The following is a 26731-nucleotide window of genomic DNA, read 5'->3' on the forward strand; positions in this document are numbered from 1 at the left end:
ATAGCTCTGCTGTCAGTGACAAGTGAAGGATAGATCTGCTGTCTGTGACAAGTGGGGGATAGCTCTGGTGTCTGCGACAAGTGAAGGATAGCTCTGCTGTCTGTGACAAGTGAGGGATAGCTCTGCTGTCTGCGACAAGGGAAGGATAGCTCTGCTGTCTGTGACAAGTGAGGGATAGCTCTGCTGTCAGTGACAAGTGAAGGATAGCTCTGCTGTCTGTGACAAGTGGGGGATAGCTCTGCTGTCTGCGACAAATGAAGGATAGCTCTGCTGTCTGTGACAAGTGAGGGATAGCTCTGCTGTCAGTGACAAGTGAAGGATAGCTCTGCTGTCTGCGACAAGTGAAGGATAGCTCTGCTGTCTGCGACAAGTGAAGGATAGCTCTGCTGTCTGTGACAAGTGAGGGATAGCTCTGCTGTCTGCGACAAGTGAAGGATAGCTCTGCTGTCTGCGACAAGTGAAGGATAGCTCTGCTGTCTGTGACAAGTGAGGGATAGCTCTGCTGTCAGTGACAAGTGAAGGTTAGATCTGCTGTCAGTGAATGAAGGATAGCTCTGCTGTCAGTGACAAGTGAAGGATAGCTCTGCTGTCTGCGACAAGTGAAGGATAGCTCTGCTGTCTGTGACAAGTGAGGGATAGCTCTGCTGCCTGTGACAAGTGAAGGATATTTCTGCCTTATGTGACAAGTGAGAGATAGTTCTGCTGTCAGTGACAAGTGAAGGATAGCTCTGCTGTCAGTGACAAGTGAAGGGTAGCTCTGCTGTCTGCGACAAGTGAAGGATAGCTCTGCTGTCTGTGACAAGTGAGGGATAGCTCTGCTGTCAGTGACAAGTGAAGGTTAGATCTGCTGTCAGTGAATGAAGGATAGCTCTGCTGTCAGTGACAAGTGAAGGATAGGTCTGCTGTCTGCGACAAGTGAAGGATAGCTCTGCTGTCTGTGATAAGTGAGGGATATTTCTGCCTTATGTGACAAGTGAGAGATAGTTCTGCTGTCAGTGACAAGTGAAGGATAGCTCTGCTGTCAGTGACAAGTGAAGGGTAGCTCTGCTGTCTGTGACAAGTGAAGGATAGCTCTGCTGCCTGTGACAAGTGAAGGATATTTCTGCCTTATGTGACAAGTGAGAGATAGTTCTGCTATCAGTGACAAGTGAAGGATAGCTCTGCTGTCAGTGACAAGTGAAGGGTAGCTCTGCTGTCTGTGACAAGTGGAGGATAGGTCTGCTGCCTGTGACAAGCGAGGGATAGCTCTGCTGTCTGCGACAAGTGAAGGATAGCTCCGCTGTCTGTGACAAGTGAAGGATAGCTCTGCTGTCAGTGACAAGTGGAGGATAGGTCTGCTGCCTGTGACAAGTGAAGGATAGCTCTGCTGTCAGTGACAAGTGGAGGATAGGTCTGCTGCCTGTGACAAGTGAGGGATAGCTCTGCTGTCTGCGACAAGTGAAGGATAGCTCTGCTGTCAGTGACAAGTGAGGGATAGCTCTGCTGTCTGCGACAAGTGAAGGATAGCTCTGCTGTCTGTGACAAGTGAGGGATAGCTCTGCTGTCAGTGACAAGTGAAGAATAGCTCTGCTGTCAGTGGCAAGTGAAGGATAGCTCTCCTGTCAGTGACAAGTGAAGGATAGCTCTCCTGTCTGTGACAAGTGAAGGATAGCTCTGCTGTCTGTGACAAGTGAAGGATAGCTCTGCTGTCTGTGACAAGTGAAGGATAGCTCTGCTGTCTGTGACAAGTGAAGGATAGCTCTGCTGTCTGTAACAAGTGAAGGATAGCTCTGCTGTCTGTGACAAGTGAAGGATAGCTCTGCTGTCTGTGACAAGTGAAGGATAGCTCTGCTGTCTGTAACAAGTGAAGGATAGCTCTGCTGTCTGTAACAAGTGAAGGATAGCTCTGCTGTCTGTGACAAGTGAAGGATAGCTCTGCTGTCAGTGACAAGGGAGGGTTAGCTCTGCTGTCAGTGACAAGTGGAGGATAGGTCTGCTGCCTGTGACAAGTGAGGGATAGCTCTGCTGTCAGTGACAAGTGGAGGATAGGTCTGCTGCCTGTGACAAGTGAAGGATAGCTCTGCTGTCTGTGACAAGTGAAGGATAGCTCTGCTGTCTGCGACAAGTGAAGGATAGCTCTGCTGTCTGCGACAAGTGAAGGATAGCTCTGCTGTCAGTGACAAGTGGAGGATAGGTCTGCTGCCTGTGACAAGTGAAGGATAGGTCTGCTGTCAGTGACAAGTGAAGGATAGCTATGCTGTCTGTTACAAGTGAAGGATAGGTCTGCTGTCAGTGACAAGTGAAGGATAGCTCTGCTGTCTGTTACAAGTGAAGGATAGCTCTGCTGTCAGTGACAAGTGGAGGATAGCTCTCCTGTCTGTGACAAGTGAAGGATAGCTCTGCTGTCTGTGACAAGTGAAGGATAGCTCTGCTGTCTGTTACAAGTGAAGGATAGGTCTGCTGTCAGTGACAAGTGAAGGATAGCTCTGCTGTCTGTTACAAGTGAAGGATAGCTCTGCTGTCAGTGACAAGTGGAGGATAGGTCTGCTGCCTGTGACAAGTGAAGGACAGCTCTGCTGTCAGTGACAAGTGAAGGATAGCTCTCCTGTCTGTGACAAGTGAAGGATAGCTCTGCTGTCTGTGACAAGTGAAGGATAGCTCTGCTGTCTGTGACAAGTGAAGGATAGCTCTGCTGTCAGTGACAAGTGGAGGATAGGTCTTCTGCCTGTGACAAGTGAAGGATAGCTCTGCTGTCAGTGACAAGGGAGGGATAGCTCTGCTGTCAGTGACAAGTGGAGGATAGGTCTGCTGCCTGTGACAAGTGAGGGATAGCTCTGCTGTCAGTGACAAGTGGAGGATAGGTCTGCTGCCTTAGACAAGTGAGGGATAGCTCTGCTGCCTGTGACAAGTGAAGGATAGCTCTGCTGTCTGCGACAAGTGAAGGATAGCTCTGCTGTCTGCGACAAGTGAAGGATAGCTCTGCTGTCAGTGACAAGTGGAGGATAGGTCTGCTGCCTGTGACAAGTGAAGGATAGGTCTGCTGTCAGTGACAAGTGAAGGATAGCTCTGCTGTCTGTGACAAGTGAAGGATAGCTCTGCTGTCAGTGACAAGTGGAGGATAGCTCTGCTGTCAGTGACAAGTGGGGGATAGCTCTGCTGCCTGTGACAAGTGAAGGATAGCTCTGCTGTCAGTGACAAGTGGAGGATAGGTCTGCTGCCTGTGACAAGTGAAGGACAGCTCTGCTGTCAGTGACAAGTGGAGGATAGCTCTGATGTCTGTGACAAGTGAAGGACAGCTCTGCTGCCTGTGACAAGTGAAGGATTGCTCTGCTGTCAGTGACAAGTGGAGGATAGCTCTGCTGTCTGTGACAAGTGAGGGATAGCTCTGCTGTCAGTGACAAGTGGAGGATAGGTCTGCTGCCTGTGACAAGAGAAGGATGTTTCTGCCTTATGTGACAAGTGAGAGATAGTTCTGCTGTCTGTGACAAGTGAGGGATAGCTCTGCTGTCAGTGACAAGTGGAGGATAGGTCTGCTGCCTGTGACAAGTGAAGGATATTACTGCCTTATGTGACAAGAAAGAGATAGTTCTGCTGTCTGTGACAAGTGGAGGATAGGTCTGCTGCCTGTGACAAGTGAAGGATATTTCTGCCTTATGTGACAAGTGAGAGATAGTTCTGCTGTCTGCGACAAGTGAAGGATAGCTCTGCTGTCAGTGACAAGTGAGGGATAGCTCTGCTGTCAGTGACAAGTGCAGGATAGGTCTGCTGCCTGTGACAAGTGAGGGATAGCTCTGCTGTCTGCGACAAGTGAAGGATAGCTCTGCTGTCTGTGACAAGTGAAGGATAGCTCTGCTGTCAGTGACAAGTGGAGGATAGGTCTGCTGACTGTGACAAGTGAAGGACAGCTCTGCTGTCAGTGACAACTGGAGAATAGGTCTGCTGTCTGTGACAAGTGAGGGATAGCTCTGCTGTCTGTGACAGGTGAAGGATAGCTCTGCTGTCAGTGACAAGTGGAGGATAGGTCTGCTGCCTGTGACAAGTGAGGGATAGCTCTGCTGTCAGTGACAAGTGAAGGATAGATCTGCTGTCAGTGAATGAAGGATAGCTCTACTGTCAGTGACAAGTGAAGGATAGATCTGCTGTCAGTGAATGAAGGATAGCTCTGCTGTCTGTGACAAGTGGAGGATAGCTCTGCTGTCAGTGACAAGCGAGGGTAGCTCTGCTGTCAGTGACAAGTGAAGGATAGCTCTGCTGTCTGTGACAAGAGAAGGATAGCTCTGCTGTCAGTGACAAGTGGAGGATAGCTCTGCTGTCTGTGACAAGTGAAGGATAGTTCTGCTGCCTGTGACAAGTGAAGGATATTTCTGCCTTATGTGACAAGTGAGAGATAGTTCTGCTGTCTGTGACAAGTGAGGGATAGCTCTGCTGTCTGTGACAAGTGAAGGACAGCTCTGCTGCCTGTGACAAGTGAAGGATAGCTCTGCTGTCAGTGACAAGTGAAGGACAGCTCTGCTGCCTGTGACAAGTGAAGGATAGCTCTGCTGCCTGTGACAAGTGAAGGATATTTCTGCCTTATGTGACAAGTGAGAGATAGTTCTGCTGTCTGTGACAATTGGAGGATAGGTCTGCTGCCTGTGACAAGTGAAGGATTTTTCTGCTTTATGTGACAAGTGAGAGATAGTTCTGCTGTCTGTGACAAGTGAGGGATAGTTCTGCTGTCTGTGACAAGTGAGAGATAGCGTTAATGCATAGTGTGTCCAGCTTTAGTCCTCTATGCGTTACTGCACTAGCCACATTGCGGCTGCACGGCAGGTCTGGCTTTAGCCATCTATCCGATACTGCACCAGCCACAGTGTGGTTGCACGGCGGGTCCGGCTTTAGTCATCTATCCGGTCTGATGGACGTTCCCCAGCAAGTCTACAACACAACCTGGTGCAGCGCCGCGGTATGTTCTTGATAGAAGGTTGAAAAGAAGAGGTGGGTATTCGAGCATGCCACCTAAAAGCAGCCCCCGTACTGCAGACCACTGTGAAATGGGTGGTGAAATGGCCCATCAAGCCTGGGCAAGAGGAGTTCGAATCAGGGCAAGATCCCCTCAACCGTCCAATCTGCCGAAGGTACGTGAATGGAGCGCCATTGAATTTACAGCACTTAGAAAGTACATGAGTGCTGAGTGAAGCATTATAATGCTGATATATATATGTGTGTGTGAGTGTGTGTGTATGTATGTGTGAGAGTGTGTATGTATATTTGTATATGTATATATAATACGTATATGTGTGTATATATATATATATATGTGTGTATATATATGTGTGTGTGTATGTATATATATATATATATATATATATATATATATAATATGTATGGGTGTGTATATATATGTGTGTGTGTATGTATATATATATATATATATATATATATATATATATATATATATATATATATATATAATATGTATGGGTGTGTATATATATGTGTGTGTGTGTGTGTGTGTGTGTGTGTGTGTGTGTGTATTATTCTTCACCCACCCCTTCATGGTTCCCATGTCCCTGTCCTGTCCTGGCGACTGACAATTTGGTCACATTATGCTGCTGATGAGCAGGGAAGACAGCAGACAAAGCAGTCATCCAAGGGAAATAACTCCGTTTCCTTTTCTAAACAAGCTCCAACAATGGGAACAATGCAGAAATCAAAACATGCGGCCTCAGTCACGCTACAGGGCAAACATACAGAGTGTGCAATTACAGTGCTTTTCAAGAACGTACATATTTATAGCTAGAAAAATGCAGCGCTTTCAACTGGCCCCTATTTGGAGTGTGTGGATGTCATTCATCTAAAGTCACTATGCAAGGAGAATTGGATAAAACCGAACACCACTGCTGTCTGCAGCGCATGAGTAAAGATCAGGGTAGATCTGCACAGCCATAGCTCATGGTATATTCCTTTCACACATTAAGCGCCATGTGGTCACCCATGAACTCTGCTCACAATACAAACGTAATCATGTTTTACTTACACACTGTCAGTCTGTCAGTCTGAGCAACGTTTATTTAGACCACTGGTCTTAAAACAACATAAAAACACAAGATTTTATAAATAACCTAAATTCATCACAATATCATCAATACTTACACACTGAAAGGTAGGGTTTGGTGTAATGTGCGGTGTCTAACATTACTGCTTAGCCCGTTTCTAAGCGCTACTAGCGTCGAAACTGAAGGGAACTGAGGTAGAGTGAGACGAGGCTGACTAGGCTCACAAAATGTGGTTACATTTAGGGGTCAGAACTAGATTGAGATTTTAACACGATGAAATCGTAAAATCATCTCAGAATCTCAACTGGATAAGATCGTTAAAGTTGCCACTGGTAGCGGATGTGCCATCACGTATTGTTAACCTGTGATGACATCACAGGACCCTTTCCCCATGCTTTAGCCCATCAATAACATCGGAGTTGCTGTGAAGGTTCAAGAGAAAGGACAATGAGTGGAAATCACAAAAAATAAACATGGCAGCTAGAACTCTGTTTGCTTCCTTGTCACGTCACTGGCTTCATGCCTCCTGACCCAGAGGTAGGCAGGGCAGTGCCAAGTGCACCAAAGGACAAACTGGAAGCTACTACCACAGGGAAAAACTAAGTGACATTCACTGATCTAAGGACAGACCAGCACCAACACTCTTTTCCATTTCTTGTTGTTCATCTTTCCCAGGGGTATCCCATTCCTTGTTTTTCATTAATCGTAGGGGTACTTTGTTCTTTAGTGTTCATCTATCCCAGGGGTACCCGGTTCCTTGTTATTGATCTATCCCAGGGGCACCCGGTTCCTTGTTGTTCAGCTACACCTGGGATACTCTGTTCCCTTTTCATCTACCCCTGGGACACTTGGTCCTTGTTGTTCATCTATCCCAGGGGTACCCAGTTCCTTTTTGTTCATCTACCCTTGGGGTACCCAGTTCCTTGTTCATCTTTCCCAGGGGTACACGGTTCCTTGTTATTCATCTACCTCTGGGGTAGCTGTTCCTTGTTCATCTTTCCCAGGGGTTCCCGGTTCCTCTTCAGCTACACCTGGGATACTCTGTTCCTTTTTCATCTACCCCTGGGACACTTGGTCCTTGTTGTTCATCTATCCCAGGGGTACCCAGTTCCTTTTTGTTCATCTATCCCTGGGGGTACCCGGTTCCTTGTTATTCATCTACCCCTGGGGTACGCCGTTCCTTGTTCATCTTTCCAAGGGGTACCTAGTTCCTTGTTGTTCATCTGTCCCAGGGGGTACCAGGTTTTGTGTTCTTCAACTATCCCACGGGTACCTGGTTCCTTGTTGTTCATCAATCCCTGGCGTATCTAGTACTTTGTTGGTCATCCATCCCATGGGGTACTCAGTTGCTTGTTGTTCACCAACCCCTTGGGTACTCCGTTCCTTGTTCATCCACCCCTGGGGTACCTGGTCCTTGTTCTTCATCTATCCCAGGAATTGGAACTACAGGGCCGTACACTACGCAGTCTAATATTCCATTGGACTGTAGTGCCTCTGTCTTCTGACAATGTCAGAAGCGCCTCGAGGCTCTGCAGTGCTTTACACACCTGTCTCGTTTATAGCATCGGTGTTTTTCAAGTTTACGAGGGCTTCGGTTGCTAGAGGCGGTTCAAGGGTGACACATACTGAGCAGCAGAGAGATCACCGACTCCTTGTGTAAGATGACTTCAAAATAGCTTCACAACTTGACAATACAGCGCCAAGAGCGACAAAGGATGGGAGGGTGCTGGGGAGAGCCCGAACCAGCAGAGCAAGGGGACCTCTGGACAGGGGCATAGTTTCCATTTGTGCAGCTGGTGCAGTGGCACCGGGGTTCGGAGGCCTGAGGGGGGCACTGAACCTCCGATCATTGCTGTATTTTATCATTCAAACAGCAGCCAGGGGGTACATTTCCTTCCTTACACTAGGGCCAATGACACACAGGCTGGGCTACTGCCTCTAAAGCACTGTTCACAGCACCAGCAGGTCTTCATCCGGGTTATTGTCTCCTTCTCTGGAGGCCGCGGGGGCTCCAGAAGGATAAGGGTGTGGTGCAGTCCGTCCACAGATGGGCCTAGAAGATTATAAACAGTTTCGGTCAGTGGTTCCCAACTTGTGGTCCGCGGACCCCTGGGGATACGGTACGCCTACGCGGGGGGCCTTGACTGCATAGAAAATGAAATATTAACACATTAATGAAGTATGCCTACATAAAGACTCAAAATGTAAATTTTAAAATTTCCAAAACGTTCTGTAAATGTGAAGAATTTTTTAATTGGGGACTGAAAATTAAGTTGGTATCCTCAGATTGTTTCGTGGGAGCAGTGTAAATTTATCAAACAGAATATAGTATGGCCATGGAGGGCCTCAATTGGTTTTAGAAAAGCTTAATCTTCCATCAAAATGAAAATAGTGATATTTATATATGTGTTTGTGAAATAAATAAAACTTTTAGCTATTTGGGTATTTGTTTGATGAACCCGCGTGTCTGTCTTTTTGTGTATTATTTTGAAGTTCAAATCATCGAAATTGCTTAGACCGGAGTCTCCGGCTTCCAGTCATGTCTCAGTGGGGGGTCCCCGGATTCCAATAAAGATTTTGTAGAAGTCCCTGGATTCCAGTAATAATTAAGTGAAGAGGCACAGAAGTTCAAAGGTTAAGAACCACTGGTGCAGATGATCCACGCTGGAGGTTAGGGGCTGCGAACTAGTCATACGCACAAGGAGAATGAGCACAGTGCAAGGTCACTTTTTAAATGAAGGAATCCCCAAAGAATTAAAAGTTATGGGGTGAGACTGAATGCAAGAGGCTGGGGGGATGTTAGAAAATTGGTTTTCCAGGAAAAGTGTTGAGTCCGTGCAAGTCCCCGGCACACCACATTTGGCGGTCTCGGAGACAGTCATGAATTCAAAGGGATCCAGTGTTGAATTATGGCGCAATAATAACCAATGAGCCAGGGGAATGGCAGAGACCATGCCCAGCGTTGGTAATGATGTGGGCATTCCTGGTGATTGTTAAAAACCATCAACCTCCGGGGATCCCTCTTGTTTACTGCATGGAGGATAAGGGGTGCCGACCTGGGTGGGTTGAACAACCTGTTATCTGTCTATTATTATTATTATTATTATTATTATTATTATTATGCGTTCTTATATAGCGCTCGATTACCCGTAGGCATCTCGGCGTTTGCCTTGGGAACCCATCCTGGCTTTTTTCCCTGTGAGATACCCATACTGGGCATCCCCAAGGTGAAAGCCAGGCATCCCGCCGCGGGGGGGCCGTAGTGGAGCTTAAGCAGGCTAATGCCCAGAGCTACAGAGTGTGAACCCGTGGTTCGAGTAGGCACCGAAACGAGAATTATCGAGTCCGTGGATATTTGGGCTAGAGACCCTGCCGTGTCGGAAATTGAACCCTGGTCCTGGGTGTGACCTCTGCTTCAGGGTCTGCCTCCTCTAACCAGTGAGCCACACTTCTCCACACTTCTCTATGGTGTCTCTCTGCCAGAAAGTTAAGGCATTGGACCGGGAGGCGCAGCATTGCTCTTTTAGGAGGGCGCTCTGGGGCCTCTGATTTTTACCCCTCCTGAGTAGTGGTTAATTTGTAAAAGAATAAGCACCAGTGCCCAAAGCTCTGCTCAAAAGTCCCCTTCCGGCGCTATTGAAGAGCAGGGCGCTGAATACCACAAGCTATGCAGCCTTGAATTCACCCCATCCCTCTTGAATTCATTGCCAGACACACTCTGCCCCCTTATCCCACTCTTACAAGTTCCTGCTTTGTGATGATTTTTCCGTATTTCTCTGTCTTTCGGTTTGTGTGTTTTTCCCTCATTTGTTCTCGAGAAATGTCTGACGAGGAAAAATAAGTGCCGGTCCCCCAAAATGTTATCAGGAGGCTCACTGACTGAGCGCCTCAGAGGAACTGATGGACAGTTAGGGCCAGATTTTCTAAGGCGACAGAAGGTCAACTGGGATTTACTAAGCCGCGCAGAGCCACCTTCCGATTGCTCTGCGTGGTTTAGTAAATCCAAGGTGATGCAAGGCAGTGCATTTTGCTGCAGTGCGTTACCTTGCGGCAGGGAGGCGTTCCCTGAATGGAGCGTTGGCGTTCCCACGTATCCACCCATGGAGTTTGGGGCATTCCCACATTTACAGAGTTGCAAACCTGGGAACACATCCAAATGGTCCACCTGCCGGGCCCAGGCGTAACAAGGAGTAATATCTTTATTCGTCCTCATTACTTCCTTTTTCTATGTGCGATACATTCCACGTCACACATGCAAACATGGTAATGCCCTTAAGGATGGTATGTGTGCAGGAAGTTTGGTGCCAGGGTGCGTGTGTTGGCGCTAGGCAGCAGAGGTCGCCAGCTCAAGGAGGCAGCAAAAATGCATCCTTTCTTTGTAAATATGGTGCATTTCTTCTGTCTCCCTTTAATGCAACTGCGTTGCATGAAATGTTAGCAAAAATGTTGAATGTCTCTGCCTTGAACGACAGGACAGCAGTTTGAAACCGCTGGTCCGTACTTATGCGGTGCTATTCCCCACTTCAGGCACGTTTTTGCAAGAGTTTGCACATTTTTTAAATAAGTCCACCCATGATCCCAATGTGCACCAGTCTCAGGCCGAGACTATGCACTGACCTCCCATTATTGAAAATTCTATTGTCCATGACTATGGAAGTGCCTTCCCAGTGTGTTCTGGCAGTTTGAGTGTTTACCATTTATTGCAGTATTATCCTTGTACCTGTGTATGGTACCCTTTTGTAACTTGCACACGTCACTTTTCTCTTGTAATACACTGTTTTCTACCTCTCACTTTTTGTTTGCTTTAGATACTTGCACAAGTGCCACCATTGCCTACGTAACGTTTGTTCTTGTGCTGGAGTATCTGCCATTTATTGCAGTATTATACCTCCACTTGTACTTTGTACGCTTTTGTAACCTGCACACATATCACTTTCTCCTCCTGTAATGTACCGATTGCTACCTCATGTATTTTGGTTGCTCACTATTGTCACTTTTGATTCATGTAACTTAACGTTTGCTTTTGTAATTTGTTCACTTGTAATTTTTCTCCGCATGTATCATTACTGTTCCTTTTGTGAAGCGCTCTGACACCTTCGGGTAAAGTCCGCGCTATATAAAATTGCATAAATAAATAAATAAATAAATAAACTGTATAATTGTAATCTAGCCCATGGTTGGTTTGGCCGTGGTCAGCATTCCTCAGACGTCATGTCCTTCAGCTTAGAGGGCATGAACTGTTTATGTAAATGGTAATTTTGCACCAACATTTCTGGGTTATGCAGGCTTCTGCTGTGCTCCACTGTACACAGCACACGTGACTAATACCCAAATTAGGACGGGTGAGTCACCCTTCCTGGCATCCGACGATCACTGCATATTTTTGCGGCCAGCGTTCATCTCGCTGAGCCATCCTGCTGACCTGAGTGAACCAAGGGATGACTTAGCTGAGGAGAGACCAGACCTGTCCGCTCCTTAATGCGACAGAAAGGGGTGTCTGCGGTTTACAAGCACGTGCCAACTGACTCCTCCTGGAGTACACTCAGGACAGGGGGGGTTTGAGGGGGGCTGTCTGCCTAGGAGACCCTGGGCTGCAGGTAACCCGCGGTGAGGGGGCTGAGATGAACAGTGTAGAAATGGGGAGCCCGTGAAACGGACTTACACTTTTGCGTGCACGAGGCACGTTTGCTAAAAGCCCACGTGCCCGCTCGTTTTATATTTATAAAAAGACCAAATGGCTTTCTTTCAGAATTCCTTCGTAAATTGCTGACCAGTGACCACGCTACGAGGTGGTAACCGGGGCCCTAGTTTAGAATAGATTGTACTCCTCGGGCTGTGGTTAACAAGCTCCTCCAGAGGAAGAGCTAAAGATGTACACGTGACCTCGCCCGGCGGGTCACAGCGCCAACTCAGGCCTACGCCCTGCCGAAGCGCTGCAGACAGCCCTCGATGAAAACTTTGTACCTTAAAAATCAACAACTCTGAAACAATGTCGGCTGGGCATTGAAGTGTGACTTCAGGCAACGTCGTAAGGTGGTTCAGCTTCACAACTACTTTTATGTTAATATTTTGCAGAGTCGCAATTAGAGCCAAATTTCGGAGAGGGCTACTAAACATGTGTGGTGGGGGAGGCTAATTCTTCCAGTAATAGGCAGAGTGGAGATGCAGGGGCCCTAAGAAGGGGTGAAAAAAACTCGTTAACAAGTAAATGGTCTTTTAAAGACCTGTGAAGTACTCAGGTGTGGCTGCAAGAAGACAGACGCCAGACCAGCCAGCCCACAGCAGTTCAAAAACTGTCTGTATGTGTGCCCGGGAAGTTGTCTCAGCCCAGGCTGACACACGATGGGGCTGAAGCCCTGTGGGCGTTGCACGCCTGATATTTTGTGTAGCGCTATATGGCCAATGTAATGGCCTTTAGGAACTTGCATAGACCCAGGGCCGTTTCTAGGTGTTTTGCCTCCCTAGGCGAGAATTGAAAAATGCCGCCCCCTCCCTCCCTCACTCTCTCCCCTTGTCATCCAGGGCAGAAGAATGAATGCATTAGATATTAAAGAACTTGTATTCAACATTAAAAGCAATATAACACATCAAACATTAAATAACTAAATAAGCACTGTTCTTGATATTTTATTTAGTTTTTAAATTTCTCTCTTCAAACTTCAATTGTGTTTTCTAAGGCCATTGCACTCTATGCCACAACACTGCACTCTACGTCAGTGCCACTCTAGTTTACCCTGAACCGCACTACACTGCCCTACTCTACGCCACTGTACTCTATGACACTCCACTATACTCTACGCCACGCACACTCCACTCACTATAGTCTGCTCCACCCCACGCCACTCTAGTCTAACGCATTTCACTCATCTCAACTCTATACCACGCGACTTTACTCTATGCCAAGCCATTCTACATCACTCTACTCCATGTCATTCCACTCTACTCAACCCGACGACACACCACTCTAGGCCCCTCCTCTCCATTCCACGCTGCCGCACAACATGGCTAAAAGACACTGGCATAGCCAATAGCTCTTGCGCAGGTGAAACCTATTGGCTTTGAAAATGCGTGTTTAGTTAGAGAGGGCAAATATAAAGGATTCCCCGCCTCCCTTTTATTTATGCTAGAAGTCATTTACATAATGCATATTGTTCCATTAGTGCGGCATCAAGCGCAAAGTAAAGCTTTCCAAAATACAAAACATTTGCTATGCGTAAAAAATGACAAAATACGAGAACCCTGATAGTTCTAGCCTTCTACCAACCCACCAGCTAAGGATAGTCCAGTGGGTTCAACACCTGCTGCTAGGGCACTTGCATAGCTTGAATGTACTAGCAGTAGATCATTTAGGGCCTATTCAGACAATAAGCCGTTCTGGGCAGCTATCTTATGTAACACGTAGCTGTGGGAATTAAAATAAAAACCCATGAGCCAGTGTGCTTCTAAGCTGCAGGTCCTTGGCTGTAGGCGCTTTATAACTACATCATCATTGCTATGCTTCACTGCACATGATGCACGTGTGGGCGCACACGTATTACTGATGGTGCAATTTTTGAAGTACTTCAAAGAGGCACTGATTTTCTTTGTGCGTAAAAGGAAACAATCCTTTCACTGCACTTAAAGTTCTGTGCTGCGCAGTCCCTTCCCCCGCCCACTTCCCACCACCAACACTGCAGGGTCGAGGTCACAGAAAGCAGAATTATCCATAGTTTTGATGAGAGCACTACATTTCTCATTACAATCTTTCTCCCGGGGATTGGCTTTTAATAATTTGTGCTTTACAGAAGTCTCCATCTTCGTGCGCGCACAGGGGCAGCTTCAGGGCAAAGAAAGTAAATACTTATTAAGTACATTTTTCCCCCTTTTGCTGCCCTAGCCATTTTGCCGCCCTAGGCAGCTGCCTAGTGTTGCCTAATGGTAGAAACGGCCCTGCATAGACCACCGGATACAGTCAGGATTCGTTAACTGCTCCTGTGCATCGCTGGTTTCAGCCTGAAAAAGAAACCACTGGACCCGAGTCACAGAAAAATATCTGAGATTTGCACCTTCAGTGTCCCGAACTCACGATGGTGCGGATTTCCAGTTTTTTGGAATTCACAAATGTTTCCAGGGTACGTACCTCTGGAATCAGCAAGGGTCGGAGGTTTCCAGGTATACTCCTGATAATGTATTCAGAATGCGCACATTTGAATGTATTTTTACGTTTTTTCCAGAATGTACAATTGTACCGGAGGAACCTTCCCATCTGTGGGAATGCATTTTTTTCTTTTTCTCTTTTTTTTGTTGAATGCCCCCACATCGAAAATATTTTTAACTGCGGAAAACGCCCTTCCCGCACATCTGCACTAGTTTGGGGTTATGCCCCTCCTCTTTCCACCTTGGAAAGGTTTTACTCCTGCCTTTCACAAGAATAAATCTCCGACCATTTCCATGGTGGAAATATTTGACTATAACCACAGGCTTTCCTGTTCATGGGTGTTTATGGGTGTTCCTACATTTTCCGGGGCACCCCCAGACTGGAAACCCCTTCTGTGTGGGATATTCTGGTGTACACCATCATAGAGAGTAAAACTGCTTGTGAATAAAATGATTCGTGCCTGCAAGGTCACTTTCAGACATACACTTTACATGAGCCTTAATGTTTCCCAAACTGTTTGCCACGGGTATTGAAATATTTAGAAACATAATAAAAATGTTACTGTTGCTTTTCCTCCAAGAAAGTCTGGGTAGATTTGGGTAGGGGGCGATGCTCTTTGACACCCTGCTCAAGGGCATCAATGTACTGATAAACCAGGACATAATGCGCCACCTGAGTGTACCACACATAGTGGCACTCATATAGCACATTGCAGAAAAATTGTAAACAAGTGTAAAATAAAAATAGTAAATAAATGCATTGATAAAGTAGTGGGGAATGGCCACACCTCGGATGTCTGTAAAATTGACCCTTTGTCCGGAGTTTTTCCCTGAATTTTGACCCTTTGTCCTGAATTCTTTTACAGTCCTGTCTGTCCTGCATTTGCCTCCATGCCAGGTGGTCACGGCATTTTATTTTCCTCTCCTGTTCGGCGATCTCAACCTGAAAACACACACGCTCAGCTTGGCAAAACCAAACGAAGCAGCCTGGGTGGGGGATTTCTGTAATAAGGGATGCTTTCCACGGGATTTGTTGACTGCATTACACGGAGCCCTGACAACGCGGGCTTCTCTAAGAGCAGAGCGCGCCGGCTCTTCGGCGGTGTTTTATATCAAGCAATTGCAGAACAATAAAGTGACGTGTCTGTACAACCATTTCATAATCTAGATAGTATTTCTTGGACTGAATGAACTCAGTAATTTCGTGATGGGCCTGCATTGACCAAGCTGGCACTGCATTCATATAAACCAGTAGATGGCACTGCATTCATCAAATTAGCACAGGTTTGATGGCACTACACTGCACTGGTGAGGCAGACACTGCGCTCTAGACCTGTATGGGGGGGCGTGAATGCACGTGTGAGTGCCGAAGGCTCGTGAGAACACGCGTGGAGTGGCGCAGGCACTTTAAATTGATATTATATATAGAGCGCAGAGAATGCCCAGGGGCGTGTAGGCGCTAGCATAGATAGACTGTAAGGTGCTGGGTATGATAGCTCATGGAGGCTGGCACTGCACAAGCAAGCACGGATGGTGCCTGAAGGGAACCCGGGCACATCTGGAGGGCACTGGTGCATTACAGGACAGATGCTACGACTGCCAGGCTGCTACCTGGGTTCTGAAGCAGGGGTGGCATGGCCGAGACATCCGAGACCAAGCTCGGGTGCGCTGGCATTAATGGTTTAGAGCCAGCGTTGGATTGGTAACGGGGCATTGCCCGAGGGGCCGGGGTCCGAGTTCCAGCTGAGGGCTGCTATTGATCAGCCTGGGGGCCGATTTGGGCGGTGTCTCTGTTGTTCGACTATACCGCCAGCGGCCCAGTGGGTGTCTGAGTGGCCTTTCTAGAGGGAGATGGGCACTCATTACCGCCCGTATAGCAGCAACAGGTAGAGGTGTCACCCCTTGTCTCTCACTGGGCCTCCCATTAATGTAGGCATACTGAGCGGGGAGGGGGCCTGAGCAGAAGTCGCCTCACTTGTTTTCAGGTGAGTTTCACTAGTGTAAACTGATGCATGCATTTTTTTAACCCCCCCCCCCCCTGTAAAATTACGCCGAAAGCAGTGATTTGAGGGAAGGCATTATGCAAATGTGGGCCGATTTTGTTATGCGTGCCCGGGCCGATTTTTAATCCCCATCCAACCCTGTTTAGAGCACATCTGGAATGGCACTGGGCAATAAACAGTTCTTGGAGGGGCACTTTCAACATAAGTCACAGCTTGACTGTAAGTGCAATGATGATGCATAGACTTCAAGGCGCTGAGGCAACAGAGCACACCTGCTCACGATAAAGGTAACCATGGCAGTGACTGGGATATTAAGGCATGGATGACATGTCAGGTAAACACTGAAAGCACAGCTGGGGCAGCACTGCATTGCACTGAGACGGACACTGGAATATTAAGGCACAGATGACATGGCAGGGAGGCATTAAAGAACAGACGGTATAGCGCTGCATTACAACATAACAGTCAATGGAACATTCCTGCGCACATAACATGACACTGAGCCATTAATGCATGTTTATAGCGCTGCAAGAGATCACTGAAATATTAAGGCGCCGATGACATAACACTGAGTCATTAATTCAAGTCAATATAGCGCTGCATGAAGTCACTGAAATATGAAGGCGCGGATAACATGGGAGTGAAGCATTAATGTACATCTGGCACAGAACTGGATTAAAGTTTGTTTGGCGCTAGAATATTAAGGCATACGATGGAACATGCAGTGTGCAATAAAGGAATAAACGACCCACAGGGAGTCGTCCGTGCACACCTGTCTGGAACAGCACAATATTCCAATTTGATTAGCACTGGTGAGCCGGCACTTTAAAACACAGCTAGTTTGGAAGTGGTTGAATAAAGGCTTAAAGCGCATCTAGGCTCTCACTGGCACTTTAAAGTGCAGTTGGCACGTTGGAAGACGGACGGGACAGTATCTATATATTCTATAACAGTCAGACACAGCTGGTCTGGCAGAGTATTTAAGCTCATCACACACAAGTAAGTGGGCTGGCACTAATGTTTAAATCCAGGCGCTAGGACCCCCGCATCAAGCTTCCCACGAGGGTCTTGCACTGACCTGGAGCGTCCATGCTGCTGGGTCCGCGAAGCCGCCGGTAATCCTCGGGGTGTGAAGCTCTCAGACTGCTCTAACGGGGCTGTGAGGAGTCCATGTAAAAAGGCTCCTGTGGCCCCGCCCTCTAGCCAATCAAAACACAATCCTTCGGAAGCGACGCACACGGCCCCCCTCTGCCCCCTCCTGTCAGTTCGGCGCTCACTGGCTTGGAACCGGGGGGTTTCTGTGCATGGCACGTGGGGACCCATGGAAATAACGTATTAGCCGACCGTGACGTGGACACGGAATTTTAGCGTGTTTGCGATCACGTGGGTGTTTGTGCGAGATGTTAATATCGAAAATTCGAGCGTGGAAGTTCTGGGGGCCCACAGGCCACCTGGCATTAATGCCTTATCTTAATCTGCGAACTGTGGGCGGGGTCTCGCTTGGGTCCTCTCTCAAATACTGGCAGAGTCGCCTGTCCGTCAGAGAAGCCATAAGTAAAACATGTCACAAGTTATGACTAATACATTCATGCACAAACGATGCCGATAGGATAAAATGTAATGTACATAATTAGAAAATCGAGGAATTCCAACAGGAGCAGATTCCATGTCTCAACCAGATTATCTAAGGAATATGTAATTGTTAGCATGGAAATGCCCCCTGCATGGTGCACAGGTGTACCCCTGTCCTCAGTGCCCGACTGCTAGTATCCTACATTTTATTTTAGTCCAGCCAGCATGCTACCTACCTAGCATGTGGAGTGAGGCCTAGGCCTGTGCATGGAAAAGTCAAGGTTCAAAGCCTATTATTTTATGTCCCTTGACTGCGCGCTAGGCTTTCTAGTGACATGGAAATACTGTGCTTGTCTGCTATTGGTTACATACAGCAGTGGTGGGAGGTAGCAAGCTATGGGCATTAATAGTTCTAAGCAGAGCCTTTTTAGGTCTCGCTGAGCCAGCGCATGCGCTGGCGGAGAGACATATAGTAGGTGAGTTTTCAAAGTGCTACTGGCTGGCCACATGCTAGCGTGCACGCGCGCAGCCGCCATCTGTCTCCTCCGTCACGGGTCATTAGGTTGCTTGTTTTTATTTCCCATGCTTTCCCCTCTGCCTCCGTCCGATCACTTTCACTTTCGTTTGAATCCAAATGTAAATTACCATGGTGTGCAAACTTTTTCAAGTTGCATCAAAATAGTCTTATTATTATTAGTCTTATGAATAAACTTATTGGTCTCAAACTTTGTAGTGTCTTCCGTGCACGGCCACGTTTTTACTCTGCTCGTCAATGCCTAACAACTATACAAATTGGTATTGGGCCTAATTTATTTGCTCCCAACACACAACTTGCATGGATTACAGTACGCACACACACACAACCACCCACACAACCACACACACACCCACAACCACAACCACACACACAACCACACACAACCAAACAAAACCACATACACAACCACACCCACAACCACACACACAACCCCACCAACCACACAGAACCACACCCACAAACCACCACACACACAACCATACACACACTACCACACACACACAACCACATACACAACCGCATACACAACCACACCCACAACCACACCCACAACCACACCCACAACCATGCATACACAACCAAACATACACAACCACACCCAACCACCCACACAACCACACACACACACACAACCAAACACACACAACCACAAACACACATAACCACACACACACAATTACAACCACACACACACACACACACAACCACACACACCACACCCATAGCCAGACCCACAACCACACCCACACAACCAAACACAACCACACACTCATACACAACCACACAACCACACACACAACCACACCCAACCACACAGACACCCAACCACACACAATCACACAGACACCCAACCACACACACAACCCCACACACAACCACAACCACACACAAAACCACACACACACACAACCACACACACCACCACACACACAATCACAACTACAACCACACCCACACAACCACACCCACAACCACACCCACACACCCACACACAACAACACACACACCCACAACCACACCCACACCCACACAACCACACAACCACACACACAACTGCAACAAAAAGTTTTATGGAAAATTGACTCTTTTAAAAATTCTGATTCCACCAGAATCCGAGTCCTCCACAACACCCTGTTTTTTGGCTGTCAGCTGTGAAAAGGAGACCAATATTGCCCCCATTTTTTTATTATTCTGTATCCTCGGTTCAATTCTGGGGTGCTGTTTTAACTTGTCTCTAGTTCATTGCAAATCTTACCATTATTAATTCAAATTGTGTTAGCTTTGGCTTATTTGCAATACAAACTTTATCTCAATAAGTTGCTGTAACAAGCTGCAAGTCCGCTACGGAAGCCCATTTATTTGCTAAATATTTTCCACATAAGGTTGCAAGACCATAAAGTGGAGTATTCAGGATTTTGAATAGTTTGTTTGAAGATGTTACTCTCTCCTGTGCAAACAACTCCTGTACTAAGGTTACTAGTGACCTGGCACCCGCCTTTCAGAGGTTCTTGCATCCGCCCAAGTCTGGCCTGGCAGTGGTGCGTCCCAGCCTGGCACACACCGGGTGATGATCTCCGCACCTCCTTCTAGACCCCAGCTCACTACTGTTTGCAGTTTGTCACTCACCCCTCACCTCCCTGGCACTCACCCATCACCCTTCAGGCCTGGCAGTCACTCCTCTCACCTGGCACTCACCCTTCTCCCTCTCTGGCTCTCTAATTGACTCTGCATAACACTCATCTGTCGCCTCCCTGACACTTACCCATGTCCCTCCTGGCATTCACTACATGCCCCCTTGGCACTCATCCTTCACCTCCATGGCACAAGCTCTTCATCCCCCTGGCCTGGAAGCTACCCTTCACCCCTTGCACTCACCCTTCTCCTCCCTGACACTCCCCTTTGACCCTCCTGACTCTTACGTCTCACCTCCATGGCACTCAACCTTCATCTCCCTGGCACTCACCCTTCACCCCCTGACCTGGCACTCAACATTCACCTCCGTGGCACTAGCCCTTCACCCCCCTGGCCTGGCAGCTACCCCTCACCCTTGGCACTCATACTTCCCCCTTCTCGGCACTCACCCTTCCCCTCCCTGGCACTCACCCTTGACCCTTCTGACTCTTACGTCTCATCTCCCTGGCACTCACTCCTCACATCTCTGACACTCACCCTTCACCCCCATGGCCTGACAGTCACCCTTGTCCCTCCTCACATTCACTCCTCACCTCCCTGCCACTCGCCCATGACCCTCTTGGCACTAGCCCGGTTTCCCCCAAGAACAGAAAATAACAAGCATTAGCATAGCCAATATGTCTCGCCTTTGGGGCCTTATAAGTGTTTAGCCATGCAACAGTTGATGTTGTTGCACCAAGGATATTGTGCTGCATAACTAAATACTTAGAAGGTCCCAAAAGCAAGACCTATTGGCTATGCCAGTGCTTGTTATGTCTGAATCAGAGGCGTGCAGCCTACCGGCTCACTGGTGTAAAGTGGCATATGACAACACGACCCTTGTGCTGACATGTCATGTGTGCTCTGTGTTAGTGAAAGTATGAGTGCTGTGACCAGTGCATACATGCCAATCGTCACGATTCAGGCGGGTGGCTCCTGATTTTTAATCTATGTCTTTATTTTGGCTGTTTCTTTCATGACATTGCATGAGTTTCAGTAGAAGTCAATAGGGGAAATGCATTCTCCTGATAATTTTTTTTAAATGTCCCACTTAACTCTTCTAAATAGTGGCATGCATGCCAGTAGGATCCGTTTTATCCATTTTGGATGGCCCCTGGGTTAACAAGGCACAAGATGGAAGGTGGACGCAGCTTTCCAAGATGGTGAAAATGTATTGCCTTCATTTCTGTGACTGGAGGGTGGAAACTCAGTCAATGAAATGAGGTAGGCTGGAGACAAGGCTACTCAGCCACGGTCCATTCAATCAATCAATCAATGCATTTATAGAGCGCGCTACTCACCCGTGAGGGTCTCAAGGCGCTGATGGGGGTGGGGGAGGGGGGGGGGGTGCTGCTACTGCTCGAATAGCCAGGTCTTGAGGTGTTTCCTGAAGGTGAGGTGGTCCTGGGTCAGTCGTAGGTGTGCATGGAGGGAGTTCCATGTTTTGGCTGCCAGGTAGAAGAACGATCTTCCTCCGGTGGTGGATCTGCAAATCCGTGGGAAGGTGGCGAGGGCGAGGCTGGCGGAGCGGAGCTGGCGGGTGGGAGTGTGGAACGAGAGGCGGTTGTTGAGGTATTCGGGGCCTATGTCGTGGAGCGCTTTGTGTGCGTGGGTGAGTAGCCTGAACGTGATCCTCTTGCTGACGGGGTGCCAGTGCAGGTTTCTCAGGTGGGCGGATATGTGGCTGTGGCGAGGGATGCCGAGGATGAGTCGTGAGGAGGCGTTCTGTATGCGTTGTAGTCGTTTCTGGAGTTTGGCAGTGGTTCCTGCATTCAGGGCGTTTCCGTAGTCCAGTCGGCTGGTGACGAGGGCCTGGGTGACGGTCTTTCTGGTTTCGGTGGGGATACACTTGAAGATTTTTCGGAGCATGCGCAGGGTGTTAAAGCAAGAGGACGAGATGGCGTTGACTTGCTTGGTCATTGAGAGGGAGGAGTCCAGGATGAATCCCAAGTTGCGAGCGTGGTCCGAGGGTGTCGGCGCGGTGCCCAGCGCCATGGGCTACCAGGAGTCGTCCCAGGCGGATGGGGATTGTCCGAGGATGAGGACTTCCGTCTTGACTGAGATCAGCGTCAGGCGGCTGAGCTTCATCCATTCTGCGACGTCTTTCATTCCTTCCTGGAGGTTGTTTTTGGCGGTGGCTGGGTCTTTGGTGAGAGAGAGTATCAGTTGGGTGTCGTCGGCGTAGGAGATGATGTTGATGTTGTGTTTGCGTGCGATGGCGGCAAGGGGGGTCATGTAGATATTGAAGAGGGTTGGGCTGAGCGAGGAGCCTTGGGGGACGCTGCAGATGATCTCGGTGGCCGCTGAGCGGAAGGGAGGGGAGGGAGGCGGACTCTCTGGGTTCTGCCGGAGAGGAATGAGGTGATCCAGTCCAGGGCCTTTCCTTGGATCCCAGTGTTGAAGATGCGGGTTATTAGGGTGCAGTGGCATACGGTATCAAAGGCTGCTGAGAGGTCCAGGAGGATGAGAGCGGTTGTTTCTCCGTTGTCCATCATGGTCCTGATGTCATCAGTGGCCGCGATAAGGGCAGTCTCGGTGCTGCGGTTGGCTCGAAATCCGGACTGGGACGGGTCGAGCGAGCTGTTTGCCTCGAGGAATGCAGTCAGCTGTTTATTGACGGTCTTCTCGATGACTTTAGCCGGGAAGGGAAGAAGAGAAATGGGGCGGAAGTTTTTGAGGTCTTTGGGGTCTGCCGTGGGTTTCTTCAGAAGGGGGTTGATTTCTGCGTGCTTCCAGCTCTCAGGGAAGGTGGCTGACGTGAAGGAGTTGTTTATGACGTTCCGGAGGCGGGGTGCGATGATGATGTCGGCTTTGTTGAAGATATGATGGGGGCATGGGTCCGAGGGGGAGCCGGAGTGGATGGTGTTCATGACGTGGGTGGTGTCTTCGGTACTGATGGGGGTCCAGGTGCTGAGGGTGGTGGTGGGGGTCGTTGGTTCGGTGACTGGAGGCGGAGTCTGGGGTCCGAAGCTGTCGTGTATAACTGTGATCTTGCGGTGGAAGAATGTGGCGAGGGAGTTGCAAAGGTCTTGTGATGGTGTGATGTCACTGTTGCTGGGATGGGGTTGGAGAGCTCTTTGCCGATGCTGAAGATTTCCTTACTGTTGTGGGTGTTGTTGTCTAGCCGCTCTTTGAACGATGCCCTTTTGGTGGTGCGGATCAGCTGGTGGTGTTCGCGAGTGGCGTTGAGGGCTGTCAGGTTTTCTGTTGTCCGTTCGTGGCGCCAGGTTTTTTCGAGGGTTCGGCAGGATTTCTTTGATTCTTTGCGGGCGTCTGTGAACCATGATGTTTTCCTGTTGCCGGTCTTGTTTGGGGGGTTCTTCAGTGGGGCGAGGTCGTTGGCGCAGTAGGTGATCCACCGTGCGAGGTTGTGGGCTGCTTCGTTGGTGTTCGTGGTGTCGGCTGCCGGGTTCTGGTTTAGTGATGAGAGGAGCTGGTGTGTGGTGATTTTGCTCCAGCATCTTCGGGGGATTTGTCGTGTGCAGTGGTGCGATGTATTCTTTTCGAAGGTGAAGTGGATGCATCTGTGGTCGGTCCAGTGTAGTACGGTGGAGTGGCTAAAGGAGACGTGGTTGCTGGCGGTGAAGATGGGGTCGAGCGAGTGGCTAGCGAGATGGGTGGGGGTGTTCATCAGTTGTTTGAGTCCGAGGTTGGCGAGCATGGTGGAGGTGCTGTTGTCGTTGTTTTTCTCCAGGTGGAAGTTCAGGTCCCCTAGCAGGATGTATTCTGGTGAGGCTAGGGCGTGCGGGCTGATGAAGTCGGCAATGGTTTCGCTGAATTGTGTGCGCGGGCCCGAGGGTCTGTAGATGAGCGTTCCTCTAATGGTGGTCTTGGGGTCGGTGTGAATCTGGAAGTGTAGGTGTTCGGCGGTGGAGAGTGTGTCTTTGATGTTGGTTGGGATGTTGATGGTGTTCCTGTAGACGATGGCGATTCTTCCTCCGGTTTGGTTGCCGCGGTCGTTCCCGGTGATTTTGTAGCCGTCCGGAATGGCTATGGCGATGTCGGGGGCCGAGGAAGCGTTCGTCCAGGTTTCCGTGAGGAAGGCGACGTCCGTTGCTGTTGTGTCGAGGAGGTGCCAGAGTTCGACGGCGTGTTTGTGGACGGAGCGGTTGGTTAGGAGGATGCATTTGAGGTTGTTGATGCTTTTGCTGCTTGTTTGTTTGGCGGGGGCAGGTTCGAAGGCATGTAAATTTGCAGGCTTTGCAGGCGAAGGGTCCGTGGGTTCGTTTCGTGGTGGCTCGGTAGCAGGAGGGTGGGTGTCCGGTGTTGAGTGCGTTAGGGGTGGCGGAGTCATATCACAGTCGGGTACTCTGGGTGCGGCGGGGGTCAGGGGTTGTGGCATTGGGCGCGGTCCAGGCGCGGACGGGCGCAGACGGGCTTGCCTTTGGCGCGCCCGCTGTGCGCGTCCACTGCGCGGCCTCCATATGAGGGGCTGTGGGAGGGAGGAGCAGCTGGGAGGCGGGGTGGCGAATGGGACAGCGGGGGGGGCGGGACCGCAGGGACGCAGCGGCGGGAAAATGTGGCACGGAGGGGAAACAGGGGAGGGGGCAGGGAGACACAGAAAAACGAAGGGGGACAACAGTGATCAGGGGAACAGAATGCAAAAAACGGGGGAGATGGGGCACAAGGGCACAGAAAAACGAAGGGAAACAACAGTGATCAGGGGCACAGAATGCAAAAAAAGGGGGAGATGGGGCACAAGGGCACAGAAAAACGAAGGGAAACAAAAGTGATCAGGCACAGAAGGACTCACTCAGGCAGCAGCGAGAGCACTAGCGGGGCAGCGCCACAGGAGGACCGTGTGGCGGCTGGGGGGGCGACCTACCTGCTGGCAGGGTCAAGGGTCGCTCCCTTCAGCGCTGCGTGGCCTCCATATGAGGGGCTGTGGGAGGGAGGAGGAGGTCCATTGGTCACGCCCCATCCACTTTTGCCACTCATGAACAGTGTCTGTCAGGCTGAGCAAAGGTCAGCCTGACATTCTCAATTTTCATCTCAGGCAGTCAGGAGCCAGACATGCGCTGAATGTGCAGGCTCCTGGCTGCCAGAATTGAACTTTGCTGGGCTGAGGATGTCCCAGCTCCTGGGGGCATGACCTCCTCAGCTCAGCAAATGTCTTTGAGGCACTCCCCCTCGGTGACGAGGGGGAGCGTCACTCATTGCCTTGGACCTGGGTGCTTCCGTTTTAAGCCCTGAAGCGCCTAGGTTTGAGCGCCAATCAGTGACACTTCGTCATAGAGTGAAGTGGGGTCAGCAGTCTCACTGACCCCATTTCACTCTGTGATGAGGTTGAGTCTGCTGCCTTCCCTCATTGGTCGGCATTAGGTCAGCCAATGAGGAAAGGCAGCAGTCCCAATCCTCCAGGAACCGTCAACGCTTGGGACTGCTGCCTTTCCTCCTTGGTGGACCTAAGGTCCACCAATATGGGAAGGCAGCAGCCCCAACCACCCTGTGATCTCGGAGGCCGAGCTACAGGTAGGTGTGATTTTTCTTTTTTTTTAAATAAATGTTTGGTGCATGGTTGTATGTTTGAATATTTGGTAATGAGTGTTGTGAATGGATGTGTTTGTGTGTGTGCACACGCATGTTTGAATTCATGGGTGAGTGAGTGTGCATGTGTGCATGAGTGTCCCTTCTGCCCTCCTAAAATTACCGGCCACAACCGAGGCTACCCATAGAAATGTTATGAGGACCTTTTAGCAGTGAGTTGCTGATTAGAGTTCCTTCCTCAGCATTGCCAGCTGGTTGAGGTAGGGAAGAGGGGGTGAGCCAGCGGATTCTGTAGTTAAAGTTGAGTACGTTTCTAGCCCTTGTCTGGCCCTGATACCACTTCAGGATGGCTGATGACAGTGAGTTACAGAGATCTCACACTTGACTGTGTCTTTGTTTTGGATACTCCTGCATGGAATCTGCATTATCATTACCTGTTGAGAGAGTCATCACCTTGCACAACAGCTGTGTCTGCACTGCAGCCATTAAATTACAATTTAAAGGAAACCATCCCAAACTGGTTCCAGAACTTAGACAGTGGATCTACATCCACTATCTAGAAAATTACTATAAAAATGGGATCGAAATAACCCAACATTGTTTCAGTTCCAAGTTCGTCTTGACCAAGAGGAGAAGAGCTCCACAAAGTATTCAAAGAGCTGCTATGTGACCAGGGCTGGTGTCTGCCTGGCAGCCTGTCTCTCAGAGATGAGGGACATCACCCGGGGTCTGCACAGCTTGCTATGGATCTGCCTGGTGCCCAGAAGCCTGTCTGTCTGCCTACTCAGAGAGGGAATGAGGGTGCCTGGGGCTGCAGGAGGAGAGACTGTCTGGGGCAGGGGGAACTCAGTTGTGTTCCCAGTGAGATGACCACTCAGAAGAAGTTGACACATGTGTCTGAGATTGAGCCTGGTGCCCTGCAGAGAGAGGACTCCCTCTGTGGTTCATTTGTCAAACTATATTAAGCGGGATTAACTTTCAACATCATTGTGCCGTCTAGGTAGGTTGGCCACTTGAATGTGTTTATTACCTACCTGGACTGTATTTTTAAGTCAAGGCTGGTAAAAATATCTGGAAAAGCAGTGAAATCTGGTATTTTTTCCTTCTCCAACACAAATCTTAAACAGCAAGCACAAAGTAATCTGTTCAATAGTAGCTGAGAGCTGTCTAAATTGTTTCAGAAAGATTATTAGAGCAAACAGAGGGCTTATTGCTATGTTACGAAAGAATCCTGACAATTTTGGAGGCATTCTTTTTCACCCACCAGATCTTGGCTGGTCCGGAATAGCACAGTGAGATCAAATGGG

General features: G+C 49.0%; 1 protein-coding gene across 1 annotated transcript in view; it reads right to left on the reverse strand.

Annotated features, from left to right (window-relative positions):
* LOC144784799 (regulator of cell cycle RGCC-like) overlaps positions 1-17368 on the reverse strand; it is a 43958-nt gene extending 26590 nt beyond the window's left edge. Inside the window, exon 1 of the mRNA XM_078663842.1 lies at positions 17235-17368. Within this exon, the coding sequence (XP_078519968.1) occupies positions 17235-17247 (13 nt within the window). The 5' untranslated portion in view covers positions 17248-17368. The remainder of the gene's footprint in view (positions 1-17234) is intronic.
* Between the last annotated feature and the right edge of the window lie 9363 nt (positions 17369-26731).

This window comes from Lissotriton helveticus, chromosome 10 (assembly GCF_964261635.1).
Source record: "Lissotriton helveticus chromosome 10, aLisHel1.1, whole genome shotgun sequence".
In the NCBI taxonomy this organism is placed as follows: domain Eukaryota; kingdom Metazoa; phylum Chordata; class Amphibia; order Caudata; family Salamandridae; genus Lissotriton; species Lissotriton helveticus.